Raw genomic sequence first — 20,816 nt, 5'->3', positions numbered from 1 at the left:
AAAGAAGCTGAACTTTATATGGTACATTTTGAAAAGTTATGCCTATAGTATCTTTAAAGGTTTCTGAGAAAATATCAAATATAAGAAATTATACAAGACAATATAATATATAGAATATAAGACAATAATGCTTCTAATAAATATATTATTTGCAAAAATATTAATAGCAAATAATGAAACTTTTTTCAGTTATTTTTAATCAAGCAACTTAATTTTTACCTATCAAACTAAAATGACCATGTTTAAATCGTCCCTCGTTGGTTCATAAGTGGTTTTTGTTTTTTTTAAAAATTGAATAAAAGAAATTTTTTATTACTTACTTTCAGCTATTTTTTTACTATATATGTACATTTACAATTTTACAAACTGTTAAATATATAAATAAATTGTGATTAAAGAGAGTAAAATAATAATGAAAAAAAAAAAATAATGTGGAAATATTAGAAAACACAGACATTGAACATAGCATCTTATTTTATTACTTTCTCTTCGGAGAATTTTATTGCAATTTTTAACATTTGTATACAAATATTCTGATCAACGATTCACAGGTCATTAATTAGGTAAAATTTTTTCACCAAGATTAAAGACCAACAATGACAATGGCATTTTTTAAGTAAAAGTTTAGAAAGTCAGAAGAATCTCACGCCTTGTAATATTATCAAATAATATAAAATTTAAATAAATAAATAAAAAAAGACAAAGGCAAAAGTAAAGGAATGCAACTGCAATATCAAAATAACATTATTATAGTACTTATTCATTAGCTTTTCTTATAAATATAAACTAATATTTTTAATTAACTGAGCATTTTGTACTTTGGCTGGTTTGTAGTACAAATTGGATAAAAATGAGTGGAAATTTTTCTTTAATTTTGAAGGAAAAATAGAACAAAAGACAAACATTGTAAGCACTCAGTCGCTTAAATATAATTTTATAAACCTGTGCAGATAAATAAGAGTGAAATCAACCAAACAAAAGCTTAAATGTATCCGAATGAGAATTTTGAACATGGTATTTTAGGGATGCTTTGCGCTTAAATCTTTTATTACAATGCTGACACACAAAAGGTTTTTCTCCTGTATGGGTTCTAATATGATCAGTAAGGTGACTCTTCATTCGGAACTTTCTGCCACAATAAACACAAGCATGCCGCTTGAAAGAGACTGTCTCATCTGGAGTAAAAGTCAAAATAACGGTAGACTCATGAAAACTTGACAATTCATCAACTAAAGAAAAAAAAATTAAGGTTTCAAAAAACTTCACACAAAATAAAACGACATAAATGTATCAAAATATTCAATGTTTATTGTCTGGTGTATGCACATATTGACCCACTGACAGTTTTGACAATTTCAACTACAAGTGGGGTTCAGGCCAATCCTCTCACGCTTCTAAAGGAAAAATGTAGAATGAAAGGTCATTTTTCTTTTACTTAATTGTGTGTGTTTCAGCAGGAGAAACTTAAACTTCTTCTATGTGTGGAACCATTTGTAGGTATAAAAAATATCACAATTTTCAACATGCAGAACTGCCAGTGGTTTAAATAAATGCATAATCAATTATACATTTAGTGAATAACATTTGAATAAGAAAACACAGCTTGTTTCCATTTATGGGAACAATAAGTCTCTTTTATAAAGCACTTAAAACATCATCATTTACATACACACACATTATAAATTTACACTATGAATAGGTAAGTATATGTATGAAAAAATTTAATTCATTTGTTAATGCTAATTGCTAAGAAATATGATTTACTGAACCTTAATGAAATAAATAACAATAAAGAACAAAATAAAAACTTTAAAATTATGAAAGTATGGTTCAGGTATGGGTGCCACTCTAAAACAATTTCAAGACTGAACTCATATTTTGACCAATTAATGTATAACGATGTTTATGAGAATTTATAGAAACTTGTAGTTCTCTAATTTCAAAACTCATTTTTCCATGAAAATAACTTATATATAATATCAATGACTTGATTATTTTTTCCAAAAAATAAAAAAAAAATATTTATTCTTTTTCATTTTTTTAGTTTATTTTTTTCCTTCCTTCCTCACTGGCTCGACAGCCCAGGATGGGCCTTGGCCTTCTCCAGTAGTTTTTTCCAAGCTGTCCTTCTTTTGGCAATGGACTTCCAATTCTTTATTTTTAATATAGATAAATCTTTCTCCAGGGTATCTAGCCATCTGAGATTTGGCCTGCCCCTTCTACGTGTTCCTGTCGGCCGGGCATCAAAAATCTTTTTCACAATACGGTCTTCTTCCATTCTTACTAAGTGGCCTGCCCATTTTATCTTTTGGACCTTAATGAATCTTATGATGTCTGGTTCATTATATGATCGATAGAGTTCTAAATTTGATCTTCTTAACCACTGACCGTTTTTATTAATTCCTCCAAAAATGCACCGTAATATCTTTCTCTCAAATATGCTCAGCATTTCTTCATCTGCACGAGTCAATGTCCATGTTTCACAAGCATATGTTAAAACTGACCTAATGAGGCCTTTAAATAATAACAGCTTTGTTTTTCTCTTGATTACATTTGATCTTAAAAACTTTCTTAATCCATAAAGGCACCTATTTGCTGCTTTCGTATTTCTGCAGTTACATCGTTCCTGTTATTTATTTCAGAGCCTAAATACGTGAAGCTGTCCACTACCTCGAATGAATGTCCCCCAATTTTTAGATGGGTACTCCTGTGGGCTGTTTTAGTACAAGGCATATATTTAGTTTTATTTTCATTTATTTTTAGACCCATCTTCAGGGCCTCTTTCTCTAAAGAAATAAAGGCCTCTTCAAGTGCTCTTGGTGTTCGAGCAATAATTCCTATATCGTCAGCAAAAGCCAACAATTGTATTGACTTATTAAATATAGTTCCTCTGTTATTGATTTTTGAATCTCTTATTACCTTTTCTAATGCTAGATTAAAGAGGAGACAGGCTAAAGAATCTCCCTGTCGCACACCATTTTTTATTTCTAATGGCTCTGATAAACAATTCTGTATTTTTACCATGATTTTAGTTTCACTTAGTGTTAGGTTAATCAATCTCACCAATTTTTCTGGTATTTTAAATTCTCTCATTGCCATGATCAGAGCTTTTCTGTTAATACTATTTACAGCAAACAAAACTAACAGCTATTTTTGTATATTTTTTTTTACTAATCACAGAAAATCACATTACTAGCTTTTTCTTGGTTGTACCATTCAAATCTCTATTTTTCCTTCCATTAATAATGTTTAATCTTCTAGCTCTATAAATTTGATTTTTAATAAATTATCTTAATGTAACTTTTACCAGCATTTCAAAATATCAAGAAGAAAAAAAACTGCTATCTCAAGCAGATTCAGCGATGCAAATTTTGTTTGCTTAAGCATATATGTTGTAGTTCAGTCAGTCCTATTCTTCAAATGCAGTGTGACATCAGTACTAGATGATTTTGCTAGGCTTATAAAAAATAACAAAGTTTTCATTAAAAAGTAATTTTAACAGAAAATATTTGTTAAGAAAAAAAAAACGTAGAAATTTAACTTTTTGAAAAATTAATATAAAAAAAATTAGGCAGAGAGATATTAAGAGACAGTATTCAGTCCCCTGAATTTTTCCAGACTGAATTCAATCCCAAGGACTGAAAAATGGCACCCATGTTCAGTTTTCAAACAACAATTGAAAGATAAATTAAAAATTTATTTCATAACTTTCAGAAGCTTAATTTATAAAAATATTTTCACAGCTATCATCCCAACATACAAGTAAAAGAAAATTACAAAAGTAATGAAAAAACAAAAATTTAATTTGTGATCATATTATTGAAACTTGGATAACTTCACATAATTTCTAAAAAAATTTAAATCAGTCCCCCTCCCCCCAAAGAAAAGCCAAATTTTTTTGCAATTGTGAGATTTATGTATATAATTATTTCATAAGCTAAGATACAAAACTGCTAACAGGATTTAAAAATGCAATTATAAAATAGAATGCAAGTTTGACAAAAGTAAGAATTCACAAAATGGATTGAGTCATCTATAGAAAATAGTTTACAAAAATCAAAACATTTGAGAAAACATATTTTCTAAAATAATTGAATTAAATCATAAAACAATACATTTTAACTGGTATTTTTATTTTACGAACCTTAAATCTTCATTTGACACCAAATATTTCATGGCAATAACACATAAAATTAAATGAATATTAAGAAATATAGTCATGAATTATATAACACAATAGTGAGCATAAATCAAAGTAATCTCAGCTGATAAAAAATTAAAAAACGATAGAGTTAATGCTTTCATATACACTTTATGCTTACTATGATTTTTTTTTTTAAGGATAAAAGCTGTATGAAAATAAAAATAAATTATAAAATTGATTAATAAATCATGTTAAAATACAAATTTTAAGCAATGATGATTATTTTCTGTAGCTTCAACTTGTTTTTTACCTTAAAAATATCTTTCCATAATATATTAAATTGTAGATAGTTGTTAGATTTGTTATTTATGATAACTATAAACTATTCCTTAACAGCTGTAACATAACCCAACAGATTATGTGAATAAAACAAATCATTATTAAAAAAGAGACAATTCTTCATTTACTTTAAATAGTAATGCAAGAGAGCTATAACAAGCAAAAGAAAAATGAAGAAATGATTATCATTGGTGAATATCTACAATGGCATTGATTTTATTTCCTTTTCTTACTTATTTGTTCTTAATTATAAAATTAAACGCTTAAGCAGTTAAAAATAAAACTGACAAAATACAACAAAACATTGGGTTAAATGTTTTAACCATCAAATGTTGTCAAAAATCCAATGGTAAAAATAGACAAATTACCTTGTAATAACAATAAACCAAGACATTTAATTTTTGATAATTTAAAAATATATATACATTTTTGTCCAAGTCCAAAGAACTCTTCAAAGCAATTATTCCATTATAAAATTTAATTCACACAGAAACAATGTATTAAGTTTGCTTAAACCCAAAACCTTGATGGAGACTAAGGATGTGATATTTTAAGGATGCATTTCGTCCAAATGATTTTGAGCAAAATTTACACTTGAAAGGTTTTTCTCCAGTATGAACAGGTAAATGCTGTACAAGATGATCTTTTCGATAAAAGCTTTTTAAACAGTGATGGCACTGGTATATATGCCTCTGAGATGAAATATTTCTTACACAACTCTTTCTTTGAGAACTTTTGTTGAATTTGTTAGGTTGAACTTCGAAAGCTTCATAAGAAACAAAGGCAGATTCTTTAAACAAAACAAAGAAAAATTTACATTAGTAAATGAATTAGTAGCAAAATAATAATAAATGAATAAATATAATTTTTTTTAAAAGATTAAATAAGTTAAAAGAACTTAGTCAAAATGAACAGACAAATTTAACACAATTTATAATGATTTTGATACATATTTAACCTTCCCTCCAAAAAGAAATAGTAATCTACCAATATTTATCTGAAGCTAAATTATGCTTAATAAAGCTAAACAATGTGGAAAGAGCACAAATTATGACATATAAACAAATATGTTATAGCTATAGTTCCATAGTAAAGAAATTTTTTCAGTGACGAAACACAAAATGAAAGAGAAAAACATGGTAATGCAGGAAGGGTGCATCTCCTGTTTCTGTTTTCCTGATGCATCTGTGTTTTGTTACTGAGAAAGGTGTGCCAACATAAGTACAGTATTTTGTATCAATACAATACCAAATATTAAAAACACATATAATAGATTATAATTTATGTAAATGTATTATGTAAAAAAAACTTACACACTTTTTGAAAATGAAACTAAAGGATTGACCAAAAAAATTAAATGCTTTTACTGTGCATTGTATTTATTTTAATTATATACACATTAAAGTTTGAAAGTACAAGAATTAATAAACAAAATGACAAAATGAAGACAGTGAATTGTTCTAGAAAAATGAACCTCCAAGAATATAATCAATGCTTTAAAGTCTAATATTCTTTTAATTTTTACTTCATAAAATATGAAATGTTAACATTAATAACAAATCTATAGCTTTGTTTCAATATTACAGTGAAGCTGGTAAAATGTTGTGGTTTGATATAATATGATATTTAAGAGATTCATTCCTTTTAAAAGACTTAGAGCAAACAGGGCATTTAAAAGGTTTCTCGCCAGTATGAATACGTAAATGTTGTACAAGATGCGCCTTTTGAAGAAATCTTTTAGCACAGATTGAACATTTGTATGGCCGATCTTGATCCGAAAAGGTAGGAGCTCCCTCTAACTGTGCATGATCAGAAACAAGCACTAAAACATTTCCAACCGCTTCAGAAGTTTCCCCAGAGCTAATTAAAAATGCTGCAAGAAAACAATAAAAGCAAAATTAATTACAGTTACAGTTAAGCAAAATTAATTACCATACAGTTTCAGCTAACTGAAATCACCAAGTGCTATTACATAGTTCTTGCATTTAGAATAAACTTAAGATAAATACATCATTGCTAACCTGCAAGTGGCTATGAGTTTAACCCTTTCTGTAATATTATTCTATTTTTTCATTAACTTTTGCTCATACATATATGGAATGAATTCTGAAACCTATTATATAATAAATAACTTCAATGAATTTAGATATTGATAGATATTAAAACGAACATTACAAAGATTTGTGTAAACTGGTAATTTATAAAATAATGCTATTTATAAGTAATCACACAAACTTAAGAAAAATTTACACATCGGTACCTGCGCTGGCCAGAGATAAACTAAAAAAAAAATCTCAGAAGGGGTCCAACTTAAAACGTATAACTAGAAGCCACCCCAGGGCAAACGTCAACTTCTTTCTTTATTAAACTTCTGCTTGTTTATAAAACCTTTCAAACCCCGACAAATATAGTGAGTGCAAACGGTAAAAATCATGAAAACTTTTCCACCATTCATAGGGTAGATGATATGAACAAATAATTCAAATTAAAACATACAAAATACGTTTCTCCAAAGGAACACTCATGCCAAATAAAATAAATACATCAGTCCAAAGACATAAGTAAGAGATAAAATAAATAAGAAGAAAAACCTAGACTATTCCTGTATTTTAAAAGAGACTTGACTACTCGAATTTTGAAAGAGTAATATCATAAAAAACTTAATAACTAATAGTATTAGAAATATTTAAATAGTTCGAAATAAATAAAAAGTTGCAATTTTTACAAGCGAAAGTTACTTAAAAGAGTTTTGAGAATTTAGAGCTGTGAAAATTTTGATTTAAAAAAAAAATATTTCAGTATTATTAAACAATTAAAAACGAACTGGCTAATAAAAACAATACAAAATGAACGCTAAACGGAAGCAATTCTTAAGAATAATCTACGCAAACGAAGTTTAAACGCTTGAAACCGAATAACCCCAGCATATGGTATAACATAATTGGTCAGTTTATATCACGTGCTGAGAGATAGATGCAGTTAAAAAGTCAGTTAATAACTATATATTCTGACCGTAAAAATTTCTGTTCTAAATATAACAAAGCTAGGTAGTCAAAAGCGTATGGATTCAATAGAAAATAAATATTGGGTGAATTTAAATTTAAAGTTTGTAATTCTAAATTTGAATTGAGTAATGATTAAAATGTTTCCTGGACTCTTAAAGTTTTATTGCAATTAATTGAACATCTAAATTTTACTTTGAATTAGTAAGCGTTTTTTTTAAATTTATGATTTCTGAAAAACAATTGTGTTTTATTCGAATTAATCTATAGTTCTCCTGTCCTTTTGAAGTGATACCACTCTGAAAAACTTAAGGATAACTTAAATGAAATATCTGTACTACATTCGTTGTGAGAAATTTCTTTGAGAATATATTTAAAATGTTTATGATCTTTATAACATTTTTTATGCTTGCTCGAAAGAGAAAATCAATTCCATTGGTTAATGTCTTAAAAAATGTCATTTGAAATTTTGTGCACATTATAAAATTTTCTGTGAGAGCTGAATTGTATGTTTCAGGAATCAATTGTACATAATTAATATAAATACTTTCTGGGCAATTCCACAAAAAGTAGGGGACATAGCAGGGGATGATTTTTTTTTCTTAAAAATTAATTTACGTATTTAACATCATTTTTTAATTAAAAGTACTAAGAAAACTAAGCTAGAAGAATTTTTTATATATTTATCTATTTCGTTATCATTATTATTTTGGTAAATAGTCTAAAATATAAAATTTTTCTATTCTATAAATTTATGAATTTCAATGCCAATTTTTAAATACTAATTCTTACAGTAATTTTATAAGCTGAATTAAAATATTATTGTTTATAATATTAGTAAGTATCCTTTTTTCTGATAATATAAAAAAAGTGATAGTAAAATATGTGTATGACAAAAACAATCAATTTAATTGTTCTTTGAAATGTAACAAGAAAAATCAAAAACCTATGAAAGTGCATCCTGATTACGAAATATCATTTTAAAACCAGAAAGATGCATATGGATTTGCTGTTTACCTCTATTTATATAATGGCTAATGGTTTGAAACTGATCCATTCAATTTATCTGCAGTTATTCTAAATTTAATTTTGTAACAAGAAAAACTTTTCAATTTTTGTAACAAGAGAAGCCTCAATTTTTTTTATTTATTAAATAAGTTTTATCGCCATAACTTATTGCAGTAGATACAGTACAGAACCTGTTATCCGGAAATCGGAAAACCAAAAAACCGGAACGAAATTCGATAAATTTTCCCGCCATTTTTAAAATTTTTTTTTTTTTTCCTCATAAGATTTTTCTTTCTTTTTTGAAAGATGTTCACCTTACCATCATTTTGGAAATAATCATTAGTGTATTACTTCATCGTTTTTTCTTCTTTTTAAGATAATTTCCAAAAAATTTTATTTCTTAGTTGGGTTTAACAATAAAAAAACGGCTTTTTGTAGCGATTCAGAAAACCGGAAAAATCAGTTATCCGGAATGGCGATGGTCCCGATCGTTCCGGATAATCGGTTCCCTACTGTACAAGAAGATTGAAATTTTAATAAAATAGCTAAACTCTAATTTAGCATATATCTACATCTCATCATCTTAAGAAAAATTATAGTTCAGAATAATACATACTTGTTGCAAATGATAAATTTATAGAGATTCAATATGCTAATAGCAAATTTAAAAGAAAATTTTTTAAATTTGGTTAGTACAGTGCACAAAAATAAAATTAAGCACCCTAAATAACTTTGAACTTGTATCCCTAGTGATCCTATCTTTATGCATTCCAACTCTCAATTTTAAATGGTTTAAAAGAGTCATTCCAAATATGTTAATTACTTAATGCAGATGATATTTTGGGAATGAAAGCAGACCGGGGAATGTACTTTCTCTGAATTAAACTTTTTTTTTTTCGATGTATTTGAATTTCTTATTCTCAAAATATGGAAGGTAGATGCACTCTGGGTAATAATGCTTCAAAATTTAAGGGAGTGGAAATTTGGACCCCTTAATGTTTATTTTAATTTTGCATAATTGTTTTATATCTCCAGATTTTTTTTCCTAGCTAATCACAAAAAAAAAAAAAAAAATTCTCACGGTTGTTAAATTCATTTGTCCAAAGCAAAAAGTCAGTTTTCTTAATTAATTTTTATTTTCTATTATTTTATTTAATAATAGCTGAAAATTTTTGAATCATAAGGTATACAAGTTTTTACATCATTTTAAAGAATGTAATTTTCTATGGCAACTGGAAACCAAATTTTAAATTTATGACTTTTTTAAAATTTGATTACTGCATGAATACAATGATTTCTTTAGGCAATCTAGAAATGATCTAAAAATCAAGTCAAAACATTTTATGAAAATAAAATCCAGAAAAAAAAATTTGTTTTGCATCTGTTGTTAGTTCTAGAAATCATATTTGCTTCAAAGAAATTAAATAAATCCATCAATATAAACTTATTTACACTTATAATGTGCTTTGTAAATTTCTTATTAAATTTTCTAAAGGAAATGTACCTAACAAAATTTAAAAAAAAATTTTGTAACAAGAGTAACCAGGAATTTTTTTCATGATAAATAATGTTAATGTATTTAAAACTTTCTTATGCTTGCTATTTAATAAATAGATTTCATTTTCCTGAAATTATTTAAAATAAGAAGATTTTATTTTATAGTATAAATACATTAATGCAAATTTATAAACGCTGCATTTCAGGTAATAAGAGTAACAAATTTTCAATTCACCATTCTATAAAACTATTAAAATTTATCAAGTTTTCTTGGTATAAATATGGAAGGTAGACATTCTTCTTTGTTATTGGGCAAAAAAAGAAAAATTGTTCAATTTAAAATGAAAAGTTTATAAGTAAAAGCAAATCAATGTGCAACACCACAACACATGTAACAAAAGAAACCATAGAATTGCCCTTCAGTACCAATTTTCCTCATTTTGATACCTTTTTTTTTTACCTCTCTTAAATTCTTATTAATAAATGTTTAGGGTAATGAAAAAGTATGGTGGATTTTTAAATGCTTGAACAATTTTTGATAATCTACGGCATTCATGTATTATGTGCAACATATTTCACAATAAAACTATGATCTACTTTTCTTTTAACACAGGCAGTAAGAACTAGTCATATTGTTGATGTACTTAAAGAGGTGAAAATGTTTTGAGGTTAGAGAAATGGCTGATTGGTCGAATTAGAATAAAGAATGCACCTCGAGTTTCTAAAAATTGATGAATTGAATATTATTATTTGTTAAGATGTTGTTTTATTCTATTGTTAATTCTACATGATTTAAACATTTCATCACATTTCTGTTGGTGTTTAAAAGTATGATTGTCAAAAATGTGACGTTGTAGGGGAAACAATTAGTGGATTTTTTTGAAAAGTTTGCAAACACATTTTAATAAATTGCAAGTTAAAAGTTGAAGTTATTTGAATGATGTTCCTCTTCTGTATCACAGATCTTCTTAATCTTTTCGAAGTTATATTTATGTCATCATTAAAATATACTTTTTGAATATTCTAGGTTAAATTAGGAAAAATGCTATGTGGTTTAAATGAAGTAAATGATCATCTTTTCATTTCAAGTGCAAGATCAGTCACAGATTCTTCACTTCAACAGACAGGAATTACTTGCGTTATAAACTGCAGTTTAACTCCACCATCTTATAGTACGGGCCATTTACGTTACTGGGCCATTGCGGTAAACTATAAAATTATTTGAATTTTAAAAAAATAATAAAATTAATTTCCAACTATTTATCTTTTATTGAAACTAACCACATAATCTTGTAAATGTAATTTTTATATTTAATCTATGTACATGCTACAAATTTATATAGCATAGATTTAAGTAATTTTTTTTTCTAGAGTTCAATCATATAATTTATGCATTATTACTTTTATTTATGAATAACATGTTGTTATTTTTAATGGCTTTATGTGAATGACTTAAGCATAAGTATAAGTGCATAAATGAATGAATAAGTGAATGCACGAGTGAACTTAAACAATTCTGGCGTATAACGGGCACTTTTAATACAAAAAATAACATTGGAATTTACAGGTCCACTGTATACGCCGAATATTAAAAATTATAGATTAAAAAGATTTAAATATAGAAGAATACTTTTATTTTAAAGAAATAACATTCTTCTGATCCGTCCAGATTATTTGAAATGCTGCATTTTTTGAATGATTTTCTAACCATCTCAGGCTTAATTTCATACCATGCTTTCAATATCCATTCGCACACTGTTTCCAAACTTGCATGACGCGTATGTCCTCCTTTCGTAAAGGTTTTCTCGCCCTCCAGCATCCAAGTGTTCTACTGTTTTTTTTAATTGGCTTTAAATGGTTTGTTTAAGCAGACGTCCAATGGCTGAAGTAATGGTGTCAATCCGCCCGGAATAACTGCCATATCGGTGTTACATTCTTTCAACAATTTTTTTGTATTATCTGTAAGGTGGGACCTAAACGTGTCCCACACTAAAATTTTACTCCCTTTAAATCAATTGTTTTATTACCGATCATATCAAACATGACTGGGGTCTCATCCATATTTCCTATTTGCGAAAGTAAATATTCCTATTTTTTCACAGTTCTATAATATATTTTTGAAAACTTAACAATTTGCTATTCAAGTTTTTTGGTAGTTTTTGTGATACTTTGGTTTTTTCATGTAGAACTAAATTTTTTCGAGCCATAAATCGACTACACCAACTCACAGTAGCCTTGAAATTTTCACTCTCGTGTGGATTAACTTTGCCCATTTTAGAGCAAACAAGCGAACACAGTTTCTTGTTACAATCAAGCCATTTTGCCGATTTTCCAAAACCCAGTTTTCTACATTGTCCTCTAACACCGGCCATTTTGTTAGTCCTGTACGCAATGCACACTTATCCTTAGGCATATCCATTATTTTCTCTTCATTTTTCTTCCATTCATGCACCAAGCTTTCCCCAATACCAAAATGTCTCGCCGCAGCCCATTTTCTTTCACAAATTGAATTACTTTGCATTTAAATCCAGTGCTGTGTTTGCTTTGTTTGATAGGAGCCATGTCTACTACTAAAAACTACACTGAATTCTTAAAGCCTACAATGTTTACTTTTCAAAGGCAGGGCATCAAATGGTGCGATTGGCAGAAGAGGAATTACGTTTTGTCTCTTGATCTGTGGTATGCTTTTGAGACATACACAATAGACAGCATTCCAGATGACCCTCCCCCCTTACTTCTGGAATGTGGGAAACAACATTCTTTCACACACCTGCACTGCTGAATACAACAATCTCTTTTATCAGAATCACATTATTACTCTTTCAACTCTACCCTTACATACAGGGCTCTAAAAACCGCCCGGCCTCGACGGTCAAAAATTCCTCGCGGACTACAAATTTCTCGAATCCAACGTCCGCGCGGCCGGCCATTTTTCCGTTAATGTTTGTGATACACTTTCAATTTTTTGTTATCTTACAAGAGTCTAGTGCCTCACTTCTAAAATGACCCTATAATCTAGAAATATAGCAACAGACTGTGCATAGTGGAATTAATGTTTTCTCTGTCTGGGAGCACTACAGCGGTCGAAAGAGGCTTTTCAGCAATGAACTTACAAAAAAACACATTACGTACTGGTCTTAAACAAGAGTTAAACACAATTATGAACATCTACCTAAATGGAAAACCCCTTTCAGATTTCTGTGCAGAAGCCTCTGTAAATCATTGGCTTGATTGTGAAACTGGCAAACGTCATATTTAATTCATTTAAAAAACGCAGTACCCTCGAATAAATTGACATTCCAGATAACTTGACCTTTGTCATTTAAATTATTTCCTAAAAGAAATAAATTATTTAATAAAAGAAATACTAGGTTTTGCTATTAGTAACCTAGTATTTCTTTTATTGTATAATGTAATCCTAGTAACTACTAATTCATTGTGCAATTTATATAAATGTTAGTAATAAATAAGAGAAAATTCTATTTTTATTTATTTAAAAGCTACGGGTTAGTTTCAAAGGAGGACGGGTACATTGTTGGACAAGCCGTCCTCAGGGGACGGGTAAAATTTCTGAGTTTTTTCGAGCCCTGCTTACATACATGTCAAATTCAGTTCTATTATTTTTGCAAAAGATAGGGAAAAAACTTTTTATTTGCGATCTTGAAAGACGAGATATTGCACGTGTGCAATCCAAATTTCCGCGTTATATGAAGAGTATATCTTAAAATTTTTTAAAAGTATTAGAAATTACGGGTGCGCATTATGCGCCGGAATATAGGGTAAGTGAATGGCTTAAGCATAAATCAAGAGTAATATCCATTCTCATATTGAAATGGATATCAATACTATCAAAGGATTTATGAAACACTGATTTTATGAGTTACTATCGCAAAATGAGACTATTGGAAAATACTTGGTTGTTATGATCATCTTTATTATAACTACATTTATTGTTAGTAAAATTATAATTTTTCTTTCTTTGTAATTTTTTTTTAAAATTATGTAATTAAGTATTTTACTGGAGTATAATATATATATATATATATATATATATATATATATATAAACTTAATGACAGTGTAACATTGTTTAACTCATCGCAATGTATCAGTAAGGCAGAAAACTTTTTTAGTTGAATGATATTAAATGAGAATTTAATCTGTGTAAGTCTAAATTATTGTAATGTGTCAAATACTGTTTATGTTCACTGTTCAAATATAATGTTTGTTTTTTTTTAAATAAAAAAAAAATTCTTCAAATCTAGCAGAAAGTTAGAATCTTATAAGCTAATGCTGGTCGTCGTGTAAAAAAATATGTTCTAATAATAATGTAATAAAAATTTACAAGCAATAAGTATAAAAAATGAGCTTCTGCAATTCTCCATTTGTTCCCCATCAGAAGATTGATTCCATTTGTTTTCTCATCTCAAGAAATTTCTTCACTTAGTTGGGGGAAATTCTCAAAAAATTATTTGAGTAAATACCAAAAATAGACTTTTCTTTTTCCCCTCTAATGTCTAATATCAAGCTTTGCTTAATTGTGTATATTTTTCTTGATTTAGTTCTATTGCTAAATGTAACTCTAATGTATCAGTTATAATATTAGTAAATATATTTAAATATTTTCAAATAATTCTGTGATTTAACAAATATTTAAAACTAACTTGTAGTCATAACTATTAAATTTGTATTAGTTTTCTAAATTATATTAAATGTTTAAAAAAAAATTATTCTGGTTTATAGGTTGAAGATAATGAACGAGCCAACATAAGCTGTTATTTTGATGAAGTTGCTGATCTGATTCATCAAGAGCAGCTAATTGGTGGAAAAGTTCTTGTATATTGCATGGCTGGTATTAGCCGTTCAGCATCTCTCTGTTTAGGTAAGATTAAGTTCTTTCTTTTTTTTTCTTGTTGTTTGCTTGTATGGAAATATCCAGTTGTGAATTATATTTTTTATATGTTTTAATCACTTATGCAAAATGAGTTTAAAAAATAATGCTTGCAATAAATTTTGTTTTCCAAAGAAGAGTAAATGAAGCAATTTAACAAATAGTTATTTGTTTACCTACTCTTTGAACACTAGCTGCAGATTCTCTGAACCTCAATCTGTTTGTTTTCTTGTGCAATTCTTCTTTCTGGTATTTCTTCTCTGTACCCACTGAGAAGTTTGTGCATAGAGAGGAAACTCTCTACCTAATTTATTTACATGAATTATGTTCATAGAGTTAAATTCGAAACATAACTTAGCTCATGGATCGTGAATGAAAATTAATAATGGATAGATACTTGAAAATATTTTGTTCAAATTCTATTATAATTACAGTAAAAATGTGATGAAAATGATTTATTATAGGATTCTCTTAATTTTGATCCAGTAAATGTTGGAAACTTATCAATAGATCTTCATTTGTTTGCAATTTATGAAGATTAATCTTCTTTGTCTCTAAAAAGTTTATTTTGTCTTAAAATAAAAGATTTTATTGTGTGCCGTTTATTGAATGTTGAAAGTGATTTTTTAAAAAAAATTTCATTTAAAAGTATTATTTTTTTGCTAATTAATGATGACTCTAATGACTTTAAAGAATTAAGAATTTTGATTGTTGAGAAATTAAGGGACCACAAATTAAACTCTATTTAAAAAGTTTTAAGCTAAATGAATTTTGAGTCTTCCTTTGTTTTCAAACATTTTTATCAAAATAATAAAAGGTATCTTTATATATATGTTTTCATAAGAAACATTCATATTCCCTCTTCCAAAATAAAATTTTAAAAAAATCTATTTCAAATCAGTCTTCCTTAAAACTTTATAGACCTTCACTCATGTTCTATTTTAAAGAACTTCATTTTATCTTTTGATTTTCATTATTTAACCTAGGATTTGGCTGACAAAATAAACTTCTAATTATTTTGGTGTTTTTATTCATACTGTTTAAAAGGTGAACAAGAAAAAATCTTGCCTCTTTTTGCATTATTATTAAAATTCTGTACAAAATAGGAAAACAATTTTTAGATAAATACTAAAAATTAATAATATTGTAACTATTTGAAAGGAAAAAAACAGCACTAATCTATTTTTTATTATTATAAAAAAAAAAATAAAAGCAGAAATTTAAAGGCCCAGTGCAAAGACTAGGTGGTGAATCCAAATTCTTCAAAATATTTTTTAACTGATTCAGCATCTTAGAAAATGAACTGAAAGTGTTCCATCTTCAAAAGAAGCACCTCTGGTCAAGTTTATGGGAAGTGAAAAATTCCAATCTTGGTGCTTTTGCACTAAATTATGTTAGCGGACATACGCTGTTTGTATTGCTGTGTTGGTTAATGCATACTCGACTGTGGTGGACAATATAGTGATTTTGGTTAGTGCAAGAACTGTCTGTCCTCTTCTGTGTGCTAAATAGTGTGTAGAGAAACTACTTAATTCTATTGCAGTTTTTAAATTTGATTTGTTTATCACCAACAATTGAAAAATGTTGACTTATCTTGTTCTTACACTAATCGTCTGAATTAGCTTTTCAGCATGAAAAATATCAAAAGACTGCTGTTTCATTTACATGTTCAGAGTAAAAACTAGATTGCAGGCCTGTGAATTTGCAAAATAGTAAAATAAATTTTTTGTATTTAAAAAATTTATATTCTTTATTTCTAAAAATATAAAATGAAACAATATAAAACATGCCTCTAAGTCTGTTTTATATATGTAAGTTTCCTTCACACTTTGCTTATTACAGTTTTATTATGGTAGTAGAAAGAGACATATTAAACAATACCTATCAGAAAAATCACCGAATTATGAATGAATTACTCAGTAATCTTTTTTTTTCCTCTCTTTTTTTTTAAATTCTGCGACATTTTATCATACTATACTGCTATCACACTTTCTTTTCTTCCAATAATTTTTAGTGTTTTGCTACTTTATTTAATCTGCACAATTTAAAAAATTCATCTTATAATCACTGCTTTTTTAATATCTTTGAATTCACATTAAAAATATCAGATAACACTTTAAAAAATTTGCTGGCTTAAAAAAAAAAAAAACGAAAGAAAGAAAAAATACTCAATTCTTTTACTTAATTTCTTAACTTTATTATTTTTCTTTTAATTTACTTTTGTTATTTTTTAATGTATTTTAATTTTCTCACTTATGATTTTTTTTATGTGCTTGGCTATGATTAAGCTATTAAATGTGTAAGCACTGCCGAAACTTTATTACATTTAGGCTCAAAATCATCCACTGAACTTAATTTTGGTGGCAATTAAATTTTATCTCCTCAGTTTTAATGCATGCAGTTTGAAAAATATTGCCACCTATGCATGTTATAGTGATTCTTTGTGCACAACTGATCTGCAGCTTTGTTACTAAGATTCTTGTGATTCAATATTTCTTTGAGAAGGTAGAGTCACTTTATAAGTTAAATATTCTCGTTATAAATTTTATTACCACAAAACTTATAATTTAAATGTAAAGAAGGACTTTTGCAACTTAATTTTCATAAAACCTCATGCTAATAATTCTTGTATTTAATTGAGGTGAATTAAAGTTTCAAAGCATGCACATGCTCTTATATAAGCACCACGCTCATACATGATAAATTTTTTAGCCTACCTGATGAAATATGAAAATTTCTATACATTCAATATTTCTTTGAGAAGGTCGAGTCACTTTATAAGTTAAATATTCTCTTTATAAATTTTATTACCACAAAACTCATAATTTAAATGAAAAGAAGGGCTTTTGCAACTTAATTTTCGTAAAACCTCATGCTAATTATTCTTGTATTTAATTGAGGTGAATTAAAGTTTTAAAGCATGCACATGCTCTTATATAAGCACCACACTCATACAAGATAAATTTTTTAGCCTACCTGATGAAATATGAAAATTTGAACCTACGATCTGCATTCAGGCTTCTCCGATCTAGGAGACCCATGGTACATCCGAACAATGGTTTTTTCCAACAACTCATTGACTATGAACGAGATCTGTACCATCAAACTTCGGTTCAAATGGTTCGAGTTCCTAATGCTGTTTCTGCTGATTGCATTGTGCCTGATGTGTTTTATGAAGTAGCCAGGGGAATGGTTTGGCTTAAAAGTTGTCAGGAAAATCCCACAACGAAGAAATGATGTGATACTTCTGTCATGACATTTTCTATAACACTCTTACATTACTATTCGAGTTAGCCAAAATACTTACAAGTATTACCACTTATTACGAAACATAAATAGTTTTTAATGTAAATTTTTTTTTATTTGTACGATATGTTTCATCTAACAAATATTTTCATTTGTGTACATTGAATAAAATTATTTATTTTTATTTATGTTTTGTTCTTCTTTGCGTTGTTTTTATTTTTTTCTGTGCATTTATGTAAGTTTTTTTATTATTTTTATTTTGGTTTCATTTAAAATGTCAGAAAATTGATCCTCCATTAAATATTTTAAAAATACTAAATTCTTTATATCAGATCTGCAAAATTAAATAAATAATTTGTAATTCAAGACATTTTGTAAAAAAAATATTTTAAAATAAATAATAGAATCAAATATTTGTTTACAAAAAGTAAAGTTTCACATTAAATGTATTTAAGATATGATTAAACTTAGTATTAAAACATAATATAATATTTCCTTTTCCAATAAAACATTATATAACATTTTTCATTAAAAATTTTATTTAATACTAAAATATTAATTAAAATAAAATGTATTGCAAATAAGTTGTTCCTATATAAAACATAACTCTAAATAATTCGCAGATCAATTTTATCATGCAATATCCTTGTACTTTTACTATTTGTTGGATTGGGCCATTTTAACCTGCCCCATAGCTCTTGTCGACCAAAGATGCTAATCTAGTCTGATATCTCTTTAAAGAGACGTCGGACATCTTACAGAGACATTAGTCTCTTAAGAGATTTAAGTTTAAGCCAGTTTGGATAAAAAATATTTTTTCCTGTCTAAATAAAAATGTCTAAGTCTGTTCTTCATTACTAGGAAAAAAGGTTATTAAGTTTTTAATTGGTAAATATTAAATCTGCCCTGCTCATTCCAAAAATTGTCTCTAGTCCACAAGGTAAATCACAAAAAAAAAAAAAAATTATTATTGTTATTATTTTTAAGATTTCAACTCAATAAAAAATTGTCTCCATGGTTTCTGTTCACATATTTGCCTAACGAATTTTTGGTTGAAGTGAGAAATATTTATGTCCCCAGGAATAGACTCTAAGTTTCATTAATACTTTTTAGTGTTTAGGTTCAAAAATGCAAAATAAAAGTTACATTTATGCATTAAGATATTACATTTTGGTGTCCTGGAATCAACATGAAACCCTATAAACTATGCACTTTCTGCCATGCGATCACTAAACAAAATAGGGCAAAATTAAGAAAGTTTGCTAGTGGCCATTAGTAACATTTTTCACAGAGGCAAAATTTTATAGTATTAAAAAACAAGGTTTATTTCTAAGATGAAGAAAACCTTTAAGAAAAAATTGTGAAATAAAGTAATGTTCAAACTAATATCAAAGATTTTATACTTCCATATTTATGAGGGGGAAAAATATGTAATGATAAAATGGGCATGAAACGGAAAAAAGGGCTGATTAGCAGACTATCTGTAATCACCTCTTGTTATATTTTGTCGGCCAGTGGCGACCATTAATTTTACCCTATAATAAACATGTGCTATGTATTAAGCATAGATCGTGATCTCTAAAAGCATACATAGCTGCCACAGAGATCCAATTGTGATTGATTTTTCAGTGAGACATTTTCTAACCTGTATGTAATAAAATTTCTGACAAATTTGATTTCAAAAACAAATGACTTCATAACCCTGGATAAAGATTACAGAGTGACTCAACTAAATACTCGGAAAAATAGGAGTCAATTTTAATCGTTTGGTAAATCTTTCTCTCTATCCCTGTGAGTGGCACTTTCTATAAGTGCAAAAGAAATTTGTTTAAAACAAGATATTTAGAATTAGTTTTATGATGGAATCGAAAAGGTTCCATCATAATTAAACAGATTTTCAATCGCTGATTTTCTGTTAGTAGAATCGTTACGCAATTAAAATATTTATGGTTTAATGGAACATTTATTTATAAAGCTATAAATCGATTATTGAATACCCGATAGCTCAAAAGATCGACCCAGATTTAATCGTTCACGCATCAATCGTACAAAAGAGCGTATTAAAAGAATTCGTGAAAAGATGCAATCCACAACGTTATGATAATATAATGTCAAATAATTGCAATTTTTTTCTGAAATTCATCGCTAAAGGAATAAAAATCAATGCTGAATATTAAAGTCAATGCTAAGCAACATAATTTCGAACTCTCTCATTGCGACTTTAGTGCGAAAATGGCATAAATTAACTCTTAAAATTATTCCTGTCACCACCGGACAATTGTGTAAGAGATTATCTTATCGTTTTCTATTTAATATCTGTACAGTGAAATAATTCGATATTTGTTACAGTGTTTTGTAGTCACCTTGTATATTTTTCCAGTTGTTCATAAAGTTTTGTTGTAATGGGTTGTTTGGAAAGTAATTTCATTTTTTTGTGAGAATGAAAGATGATTTTCTTAATCTGAATAAATGTTTTATCGAATTATATATATTGTCACTTTTGATTCAATACCTTTTGCCATTTTTTTCCCCTTTGGCAGTAGCAAGATTTTATGCTCATAAAATTTTTGTTCATTGCTGGTAAAAAATTGATCCAGGTGATTTTTGATCTCATTTGAATTAAATATTATACCATCTTAAACGTTCAATGGAAACAGGAACAATTATCGTAGACAACTCATTTCTTGTCT

The 20,816-nt window shown here is 27.7% G+C and overlaps 2 protein-coding genes across 2 annotated transcripts; one reads left to right on the top strand and one right to left on the bottom strand.

Annotated features, from left to right (window-relative positions):
* Positions 1-416: 416 nt before the first annotated feature.
* On the bottom strand, positions 417-6,381 carry LOC147809491 (uncharacterized; the record flags this gene model as incomplete). The annotated part of the gene is made up of 3 exons (XM_087162844.1): positions 417-1,286; positions 2,589-3,147; positions 6,067-6,381. Coding segments are annotated over 3 exons (1,194 nt in total), but the record flags the coding sequence as incomplete, so codon positions are not given.
* Positions 6,382-7,513: 1,132 nt separating this feature from the next.
* Positions 7,514-18,310, top strand: LOC107436407 (dual specificity protein phosphatase 14). Its single transcript, XM_016048118.4, has 4 exons — positions 7,514-7,689; positions 11,018-11,194; positions 14,733-14,871; positions 17,852-18,310. The coding sequence occupies exons 2-4, from the start codon at positions 11,033-11,035 to the stop codon at positions 18,115-18,117; spliced, it is 567 nt and encodes a 188-aa protein (XP_015903604.1). The 5' UTR covers positions 7,514-7,689; positions 11,018-11,032; the 3' UTR covers positions 18,118-18,310.
* Positions 18,311-20,816: the final 2,506 nt, after the last annotated feature.

The sequence above is a fragment of the Parasteatoda tepidariorum genome, chromosome 5 (genome assembly GCF_982258835.1).
Source record: "Parasteatoda tepidariorum strain Cologne lab strain chromosome 5, Ptep-v5.0, whole genome shotgun sequence".
NCBI classification, from domain to species: domain Eukaryota; kingdom Metazoa; phylum Arthropoda; class Arachnida; order Araneae; family Theridiidae; genus Parasteatoda; species Parasteatoda tepidariorum.
The sequence above is the reverse complement of the archived record's forward strand: the minus strand, read 5'-3'. Positions and strand labels throughout refer to the sequence as shown.